The sequence below is a fragment of the Primulina huaijiensis genome, chromosome 11, assembly GCF_012295235.1.
Source record: "Primulina huaijiensis isolate GDHJ02 chromosome 11, ASM1229523v2, whole genome shotgun sequence".
Lineage (NCBI taxonomy): Eukaryota > Viridiplantae > Streptophyta > Magnoliopsida > Lamiales > Gesneriaceae > Primulina > Primulina huaijiensis.
The window spans coordinates 22,114,942-22,125,036 of record NC_133316.1 but is presented as its reverse complement, the minus strand read 5'-3'; the positions used below and the strand labels follow the sequence as shown (position 1 = coordinate 22,125,036).

Sequence of the window (10,095 nt, the reverse complement as noted above, 5' to 3'; positions counted from 1 at the left end):
CAATATATTAAAATCACAGCTGAGTTATGAAATATTACGTTATTATGTACAATTATAATATTTTAAAAAGTATATCTACGAATATATTACAACGGTATATCAAATTATCACATTAATCCTTGATGGGAAGGTATAGAAAATGCGAACAACTATTTGTTTGGGCATGAACAGGTGATGATGTTATAAGTTCTCCTACTGGCAATCAGTATTTTGATGGTTCATAAAATTCTCAACTGCATCTTCAATTCTAGGTATGCTTGCTCATCAGTGCATGAGAAAGTTCACGAAAATATCGCGAGAGTCAACAAGAAGCTTAAATCAGGTTTTTTTTTCCCGGCCTAAGGGTTGTTNTTGCTTTTCCAGTGATGAGAGGGCAGGTGTTGAATGAGCGGAGCTGTNGTCAACAAGAAGCTTAAATCAGGTTTTTTTTTCCCGGCCTAAGGGTTGTTAGTTGACAGAATCTCACCAAGCTAACCACCGAGTTCTGCCCGTGTCTGAATCACATAGAAAAGATAATTCCCAAATGGGAAGTTGAATATTATATAACTCGTCATGTAGCTGTCTTGCTGTGCTTCAACAACAGCAAAATCCTTTGCTTGTTGAATTCTTGAATTGACATGGCTTGTATGAGTGTCATGAACCTATATAGAGTTGCTGTGAATGAGATAATTAAATTACAGTCAACAAAAACTGAAGTTAAAGAACAAGAATGGCGAGAAGAAAATGCACATACTGTTGATTTATGGATAAGCATCATGACCACGTCTTGCTTTTCCAGTGATGAGAGGGCAGGTGTTGAATGAGCGGAGCTGTAATCAAAAGCACGAGAAAATTAATTAACTGATCAGAATCAAGAAACTCATAAAACAATTGATCATCTAAGGTAAAGTAATAACTAATCATGCTCGTGAAAGGTCTATATATTACTGACAAAATGAGGAATTAAGTATGTGTGCACGTTGCCAAGAGCCGAGAAAACACAGTGGCAATGAACCATTAAATACGAAATAAAGAATTTTACACATCAAATAAGAAATCTACCACTTTTGTGCATTTTACCTGAAGTTCACATCATTGCCTAATAATCAATTGATAGGGGATTTGTCTGTATGACTAAAGTGTGCATCTTACGAAGCAGGAATGCAACCAATTTGCANCCGTAAAACAATTGATCATCTAAGGTAAAGTAATAACTCATCATGCTCGTGAAAGGTCTATATATTACTGACAAAAGGAGGAATTAAGTACGTGTGCAGGTTGCCAAGAGCCGAGAAAACACAATGGCAATGAACCATTAAATACGAAATAAAGAATTTTACACATCAAATAAGACATCTACCACTTTTGTGCATTTTACCTGAAGTTCACATAATTGCCTAATAATCAATTGATCGGGGATTTCTCCGTATGACTAAAGCGTGCATCTTACGAAGCAGGAATGCAACCAATTTGCAGTATTCAAGAGTAGGAACTCGAAATTGAATCAAGCAATATCACCGATCCTTGGAAAAATCTCAAAGTCCATTTTGCTCAAACGAGAGTAGAGTAAACCGTAAGCAGGGAAAAACCGGATGACTTCTGCCTAATGAAACGAAGAACAAACAGAACATAGGGAACCGACAACAAATCGAAAGCAAAAAAAAAAGGGGAAAAAAACAAGAAGAACGATTCCGAGCCCAGGAAGCAAGAACACCGCAACTACAAAAGCGAAGAGCCTAGAAGGAAACCAAGTCACACAGCAAAACCAAACGAAGCCATGGGGAAGATGCACCTGACCGACGATCTCAAGGGGCAGGAGACCAGACAACATGCAAAGCGGCTGGGAGAAAAGAACGGCATGCAGACAGGGGTGAAGACGAATAGAGAGAAGGAGAGAAGCAAACGGTGTAGGCGTAAACAAGCGGCTCTTTTGTGACAGCACGAGAAATTGGAGCGGTGGAGAAAGGAATGCAAACCACGTGTACCTTGCCTGACCTGCAACCGGGAGAAAACTGGCCCATAGAAACTTGTTCATGCTTTCATATAAGTAGATTTAAACAATCAAAAAAAAAAAAACTTAAAAAATTAAAAAAAGTTAAGACTTTTCTTGAACAAAATCGAATCTCATAAAGGAGCTTAATGTTGAAGTCTAGTAAATTATTTTGGGTACGAATGTAATTAATGCCTATAATGACAATTAACTTGCAGCAACTCCGATCTCTATTTGTTTTTATCTCCATTATATATATTTTTCGTTGTTCAGTTGTTTCTAAATATACGGTTCGATTTTCATATTTAGTAATATTTTGTCTCGTTCTTTTATAATTTACTCATATGAATTAAGTTTTACAAAAAGTTTTGTAAGATAGTCTCGTGAGTCAATTTTGTGAAATAAATCTTTTATTTGAGTAATACATGAAAAATTATTAGTTTTTATGCCAAAATATTATCTTTTATTATAAATATTAGAATGATTGACCTCATCCGCGAGATCGTCTCACAAAAAATCTATTCGATAAGTTTTGGACAACGTGGAACCATCTTTTTAGAAAATTAAATAGAAACAAAATAAAAAGTTTGACAACAACATTTGATTTTCTAATAAATTTTTTAATTTGCATGAGAAAGTAACAAATTCATACTTGTGAGATGTTTACATAAATTGCAATTATATATAAATTTAGTTGGCAAAAACCCGTGTGAGACAGTTTCACGGATCGTATTTTGTGAGACAAATCTCTTATTTAGGTAATCCATGAAAAAATATTACTTTTTATGCTAAGAGTATCTCTTATTTGGGTCATCCATGAAAAAATATTAATGTTTATGCTAAAAGTATTACTTTTTATTGTGCATATCGGTAGAATTGACCCGTCTCACAGATAAAGATTCGTGAGACCGTCTTGCAAAAGACCTACTCAATTTAGTTATCGCTAGAATAACATGAAAATTTAGTTATTATTTAACTTTCAAGAGGGGAAAAAAGCAACTCAAAGACAAAAAATATATATATATATATTATTATTATTATTATTATTATTTATGTGAGGTGTTGCTGTCAGTTCAGTCTCTAGAACTTCTGTTTTCAACACAACCAAATCGTTCCTCTCAACAAAACCCAAAGAGACATATAAATATGGCGACTTTCCTCTCGAGTTCCTTCTCTCACACCTCAAAGCCCTCGTATTTTCTTCCCAATTTCTCATCACCCACATCAAAATCCTTCCTTTCCACCTCAAATTCAAAGCCCAATAACTCCACTATCAAGAAAAGAATGCCAACCAGCATTCAAGCAGCAAGAGCTGATATTGATACAGGCCTGCTGCAACGGGCCATTCAGTTACTCCAATCATCGCCGCCCACGTGGCAGAATGCCGTGTTGAACAACCTATTGATCTTTGTTCTGGGCTCCCCTATTCTCGTGTCGGGGCTGTCATTTTCCGGTATTGCTGCGGCGTTCTTGCTTGGCACCCTTACTTGGCGTGCCTTTGGTTCTTCTGGGTTCCTTCTTGTTGCCTCATACTTTGTCATTGTGAGCTAAGGATCCAATCTATTTTAATTTTCTCCTGTACGCATTTGCAACTTTGTGTTCGACTCCTGAAAACTTAGGTGCCATCACGCGTTTTACGTGTACTTATTTTTATTGGGATTTGGGATGTAAAAGTTATTTAGTCATTATTTGGGCGTCAATGATTAATAAGTTCTGTGTTTCGAGGTTGAGTTCGAGCCGGAGAACTAGTCTATTTATCGCTTCTGGCCTTAGAAAAGGTAGGCAACAGAAAATAGGGAATGATCTTTGTTGTATGATGATTACTAGAACAATATGTATCGGTGCTAAAGGACATGAAAAGAATTGCAATAAATACAAGGATTGTGATTAGCTAATTCTAAGGATATTGATACTGAAATCAGCATATACAATTAACTAATATTGAGAAAATGCTCTGCCATGATTTATATAATTGATCGGTTTTGACTTTCTTTACCACTTGCATTCTTGAATGGTGCTACAAACGGTGATTTCCGTTTTTTATATAGATATGTTTCTATTGGCATTATTATCATGCTGTTTACAGATCTGATTACCGGAACTTTCATGTGCTTTTTATTAGTTGATACGAGTTAATCAACTTATAATTTTCAGGGGACCTTGGCAACAAAAGTGAAAATGGCTCAAAAGGAGGCTCAAGGGGTTGCTGAGAAAAGAAAAGGAAGAAGGGGACCTGGAAGTGTGATTGGATCTAGTGCTGCAGGCTGTGTTTGTGCTTTCCTCGGTATTTATGGAGTTGGTGGAGCTGCATTTACACACCTTTGGGAACTTGGTTTTGTCGCTAGTTTCTGCACAAAACTTAGTGATACTGTCTCAAGCGAGATAGGAAAGGCGTATGGCAAGACAACGTTAGTACGGCTTTCCTTGTGTTTTTAGTTATCCCCAACTCTATATTGATCCCATCTTAGTGATTCCTTTGAACAACTAATGCTGAGAAATAGAGGTATGAAGAAATAAATTAACAAGATTTGATTGTAAAAGAAGAAGATTATGTTTGAGAGGGAAGAGGGAAATTGATTCTATTGTATCTGGTTTTTATATCTATGCTCATATGCTCCATATTCTAACAACCTTAAATGCGTCACTTTTAAAATATAATAAGATGTGAAAGTACTCCTAAACATGGATACAGTTTGGATTCATTTTCTTCAGTCTACTTGATACTATAGGTATTTAGTCACGACATTCAAGATAGTCCCTAGGGGGACAGAAGGAGCCATTAGCATTGAGGGAACTGTTGCTGGACTTTTAGCTTCGATTCTTCTTGCTTCTGTTGGTTGCATACTGAGCGAGGTAAAAACTAATTGCCTTTCATGTCATTTTCAAAGCTTATTGCAAAAAAGGATTTCGAATTTGCACCATATTCCTTGAAATATATGCTTCTGGTTTCCTTATGCACACACATATGTAACGTATATGTATGTTATCAACATGAGTTAATGCTGTGAATAACTCGGTGACTTTAGAATGAAGAAAACAAAACGAGACACTAGAGGGTTGCCATTGGATGTACTTCATGGTTATTGTTTTCTGCTGAGTAAAAAATTTACAATGGTGAATTATTTTATTGGAATGTGGGAAACTGATGAAGGATTATGTGTAAACAGATAAGTTTATCTGAAGCCATCATATGTGTGATCGCTTCCCAGATTGCTAATTTTGGCGAAAGTATCATAGGTGCCACACTTCAAGAGAAAGAAGGATTTCGATGGGTTAGTCATATCATCATCATGCTGTGACCTGTTTTCATGAAATATTTGTATTTACATTCATGTTGGTTGAAGTATTACCGATTTTCATGTTTTCTGATCTCTTTTTTTCACTTTGATTTATAGCTAAACAACGATGCTGTCAACGTAATCAACATATCGATTGGCAGCATTTTAGCAGTGTTCATGCAGCAATTAGTTCTAAAAAATCTTGCATAGGAACCACAGACTCGAGATAACTGGTTGCTCCACGACTCGAATGCATAATTGTCGATTTATCATCCAGAGGTTGAAGCTTATAATGCTGCATAGATTCAAATATTTTTGAACCCAGAAGAGGAAAGGGTAGAGGGAAGAGTATGACGCCGTCCAATGATCTCATTTTCCTCGAGACATGTATTCCCAGTTAGAACTCTACAGCTATGATTTTTTTTAGTTAATGTGATAGGATATCTCATTCCTTTGTTGGCGAATATCACATGATAGACTTCAATAATATTTTGAACATATCCATGGTCGAATTTCATGAAGGTTATCATTTATATAGCATAGTGTAAGAGAGGAAATGCTGCTAAAGATGGACAAAACAGATGCATCCAAGATTTTCAGAATGTTCTGATTATATATTCTTGACTTTGGAAACTGCCTCCAGACTCAAGTGCCGCAAAACCATGCCCAGTGCAGAAGCTGTTTTTTTTTAGCTCAAGTTGCATCTAACTAGCACATTAGAACAAAATTTGAGAAAAGTTGGAAAAGTTCTGGATATTTTATGCAGCCTTCAATGGTTTCCAATTTATACATGACATCAGCGTTTTCAAAACAAACCATCTCCATCCCATTGATCATATTAAGTTAACAAATACTTGCTATCTGAATTGATTCCACAACCTTAGACACTAGAACAATAAAAGAACAGCAAACTAACACACCAAAGCAATCATCCCACAACTAATTGTCTACAGAACAGACTGAGGTCGAGTGGCAAGAATTCTATTAATGCCTATGAGCCGAATATCATGGTAGAAGTGAAAGTTTCGGTGTAAATGTCAAAACTGTCGCCTCCGCTTTGAGTGAGCATGATGATTGAAAATCTGCAAGGTCGAGGAGCATATGTCAGGAACGAAGGCAGCAGAGTCGGAAGGATCTTGGTAAGTTTTAGGACAGGAAAGTCCGGATGCTGTTGGTGGAGAAGGAATCTGTGGCACCGTCCAAAATGTATCCGGGACATGTCCGAAATATTCATCACCATCAAAATTTCCATCAGCAACTTGTATGGTCGAGGAGCAATCTGAATCTCCAAGCTTCCCACTATCTGCCTGGAGAAGTTTGGTCACAGAAAGATAATGTTAAGCTCTAAATCATCCCCTTCGCATGTGTTAGTTAAAGTCATATTGCGAAAGCCATACAGAAAGAGGGCAGAAGTAGACATTCGAAGTGTCACAAAGCTACTTTGGAACTGAACTCAAAGACTATTTTCAATAGTTATAAACTTCATGAAGGAATATAACTTCATCCGTGGTATATAATAATAACCGTAACAATCTCAATCACTGATTAATACATATAAAAAAGAAAAGGAGCTATCTCATTTATAGATTCAGTTCGATCAAGTCAAATGGGAGTAGAAATAATTTAAAATAGGTTGCCAGTTGATTGGAACTCCGTCCAAGATGATACTGAGTTAAAACCAGCTCCTTTAAACTAGAAATACAGAAATACTCATGAGCTATTGACAAAGTATAAATTCCGCTATTGGGGATATATATCGCCATAGTAAATAGATTGGTAGCAAAAAAAACATGCTAGAATGCTATGCGAAGAGGTGATTGGCCTAAATTCACATTTTTTTTAAAACATGTCAGTCCACAGCAAATACTACAGCGAAAAAAGTCATTAAACACATGAACCATGGAGATTGCTAAAATTCATTCTTTTTTGCTGGTGATCACGTGGGATAACTCTATACTTCAACTTACAAGGAGTGGAAGTTGTACGAAAAGTAACATAACAAAAAGTAAAATGGTTTAAAAATGGAAAAAATATCCCAAACCTGTGCAAAGTTAATCCTGAAGCCCAACATGAATGCGATGGCACAGAAATTAAAAGCCCGATTTTGATTTACATACTAAACAGACGCCATTCGGAAGAAAATACTTTGAAGATGAACGACATCACCCAAGACTGTAACCAAGAATGCTCAAGGAAGAACACAATACAAAGAAAAAAATGCTAAAACTAAGAGCTAATCTCCAAGCCAATCGATTAGCTCATAAAGAACGGCAGCATCAATATCATTAATATGGATTCCGAAGAACCAACTAGCACTATCGCCAGAGCTGCAAGTCAACTAAGTCACCATCAACATAAGCCACAAACTAATATGTATATGATCAATATGACCGACGAAAAAATATGAACTGCATTGTATACATATAAAGATAATTAAGGACAAGGTGCCGAAGAGATAAATGATGCAAAAAGCATACCTTAGATGAGCCATTGTCCATGAAATTGTAACTCTGATTGAAATCACCAAATCCAAGAAATTCATCCAGCTGCCATGGTGAAATACTTCCAGTTGCAGAAACTCCAGCATAAGGAGGCTTTAACGATGAAAAACTCCCACCTTCGCTAACCGGGACAGGTAAATTTTTACTGGATTGACCGATTGATGAGACTTGGGTGGTCCTCTGCCTCTTTGGAAGAGAAGATTCTGGTTTAGAGATTTTTTCATTGGATTGAGTCTTCCCCGAAGACGGTGATGGACCAGGGTCGGTAGCTTCAAGGCCTACTTTCACTCCAGTGAGCAAAAACCTCTGGTGCAATGACACCAAGGAATTTGCAGTATGTATGGCGACATCACATTTCCTGCAAAGCAGAGCTCGGTCCTCCAGACAAAAGAAATAGCCAATCGCTTCCTACAATAAATCACCATCACCATCACCATCACCATCACCATCAAATGGAAAATCATAAAATCTGTTGGTCAATGTCAGTCTAAGGCAATATATATTCTATCTGACAACTAGAAACGAAAGAAAAAGGAGTGTCGTGTCATCATTTAATTACAAAGGTTCGAAGTAAATACATCAATTCAATTATTTTACACTTTCGAGATAGCACTTTGATCTCTAGGCAAGGAAATAAACCATCAATAATTAATAGATTGACTTCGTCAATATAATTGGTCTTGCGCCAGGCAGCATGATTTGAGTAACAGGACAATTGGACTGAATGGACATATATATGAACTTCATTTATAGGTTAATTAAGTGAACAAGACGTCAATCAATTATCAAACAAAGCGCATAAGAAAACTAAAGAAGAAACAAAATACAGTTGGTCCATCCCACAGAGTCAGTTATATGACAAGTCAGTTAAAAATCTGGTGACACAAGAAAAAGGACAGTTGAATCCATCCCAATCGACCTGATTTTCCTCTTCTCACTCTGAAGTGGTACAATTCGATGCTGTCCCATATAATCCTAGGCAAAAAGGATCAACAGAGATGAATTCTAAACATTCTTCTACGAGGACATAAAACTCAATTTCCACAGGGATTTAAACGGGGTCTGCACAAATCGAGGATCTTGAGTGTATCCTCAACAATCCTGAAGGCATATCAAGGCAAGCAAAATATATACGTCCTTCACTGTCATCACCAACAGGTAACTGTATAACTGATGAGTTGAATGCACTGAACACCTAAACCGTAGCCAAGATGGCCATGATGACTCGATCATATATTTCCTTCACGGGGATTTTAATCATCATTTTTAATGGGACATAATATTTGGTAAGATTGAAATGGTGTAATAACGAAAACAATTGTTTATTCAAACGAATTGTTACTCAAGCATTCCAACACCTTTATTAAAGAACACAAGATGCGCCAATACCCATTAAACAATCATGGAATCAGGAGCAGACTCATGGAGGTGGCGAAACAAGAAGAAGGGATGCCCAATTCAATTTGGGAGTAAAAGTTGATAATGCAGAAAAATTAGGAATATAACTTTATCTACGTTCGTTTGAGTCCTTCACCAGTAGGTTCGTACGTCTCTGTAGGAAATGAAGTTCACCAAGTTACACAGCACTATTTTAATTTCTTTTAGAATTAGATCGAACGTCAATAACCACAAGAAGAGAATAAATAAAGATCTGAGCCGAAAAAAATATCTAAACAGCTCATTGCAACTAGCAACAAACAGTATTAAAAGAATCTCAAATATGCCCATCCCTCAATAGCCACCGACAAAATGTCAAACCTCAACAGCTGAGCACTATTTCAATTATAACAATTCCAGAATATCTATCAATTCGGGTCAAACTTCAAACAAAAGAAACGAAGAAATAAATATAATTCAATTAACTTTCACCACCCCATCCGCTAAACACAAGAAGATGTACTGATTCTTACAACTCTAAAGAAATTTGGCCTCAAAAGTCAAAAGTGTGATACACAACACTAATGGTCGAACCTGGCAAATATCGCACTTGGGCATCTGGGTATGCGAGCCAGTGAGCGGAACCCTCTGGTGCTTGCTGACGAGCTTGTTGGCGTTGTGCACTTTCTGGTCACAGTCCCAACACAGCGCCGCCTCGTCTGCACAGCAAAGGACGTTCGCCTCCGCCACCTCGCAAACGTTGCACTGTATCTTCATCCTAATTGCCTTAAAACTTTCCGAAAAAAAACATCAAAACGAAAGGAAAAATCTAAGGTTGGTTTTGACAGATGAAGCTCCTTCAACAGAGGGAAAAAGAGAGGAGGCTAGGCTATAAGTTCATGGTTGGGACTTGGAGCGCCTATATGCTTAATGGATCCATTTTCTAGTTTTTTTTTTTTTTTTTTTTTGG

The 10,095-nt window shown here is 37.0% G+C and overlaps 2 protein-coding genes across 2 annotated transcripts; one reads left to right on the top strand and one right to left on the bottom strand.

Moving 5' to 3' along the window:
- The first annotated feature begins 3,077 nt into the window (after positions 1–3,077).
- LOC140987631 (protein VTE6, chloroplastic) lies at positions 3,078–5,764 on the top strand. Its single transcript, XM_073456215.1, has 5 exons — positions 3,078–3,511; positions 4,124–4,377; positions 4,699–4,822; positions 5,137–5,241; positions 5,365–5,764. The coding sequence occupies exons 1-5, from the start codon at positions 3,116–3,118 to the stop codon at positions 5,455–5,457; spliced, it is 972 nt and encodes a 323-aa protein (XP_073312316.1). The 5' UTR covers positions 3,078–3,115; the 3' UTR covers positions 5,458–5,764.
- A 240-nt stretch (positions 5,765–6,004) lies between these two features.
- Positions 6,005–10,050, bottom strand: LOC140987632 (B-box zinc finger protein 22-like). The gene is made up of 3 exons (XM_073456216.1): positions 9,720–10,050; positions 7,725–8,156; positions 6,005–6,554 (listed from the first exon to the last, which is right to left on the bottom strand). The coding sequence occupies exons 1-3, from the start codon at positions 9,900–9,902 to the stop codon at positions 6,285–6,287; spliced, it is 885 nt and encodes a 294-aa protein (XP_073312317.1). The 5' UTR covers positions 9,903–10,050; the 3' UTR covers positions 6,005–6,284.
- Between the last annotated feature and the right edge of the window lie 45 nt (positions 10,051–10,095).

Bases quoted from the DNA above. Each gene is read 5' to 3' on its own strand.
- LOC140987632 (XM_073456216.1), bottom strand. From the start codon at position 9,902: ATGAAGATACAGTGCAACGTTTGCGAGGTGGCGGAGGCGAACGTCCTT. The intron at 8,157-9,719 runs GTTCGACCATTA...GATTTATTGTAG, and splicing joins CCAAGTGCGATATTTGCCAG to GAAGCGATTGGCTATTTCTT. The intron at 6,555-7,724 runs GTATGCTTTTTG...AAACTTCTCCAG, and splicing joins TGGACAATGGCTCATCTAAG to GCAGATAGTGGGAAGCTTGG.
- LOC140987631 (XM_073456215.1), top strand. From the start codon at position 3,116: ATGGCGACTTTCCTCTCGAGTTCCTTCTCTCACACCTCAAAGCCCTCG. The intron at 4,378-4,698 runs GTTAGTACGGCT...TTGATACTATAG, and splicing joins AAGGCGTATGGCAAGACAAC to GTATTTAGTCACGACATTCA. The intron at 4,823-5,136 runs GTAAAAACTAAT...ATGTGTAAACAG, and splicing joins TTGGTTGCATACTGAGCGAG to ATAAGTTTATCTGAAGCCAT.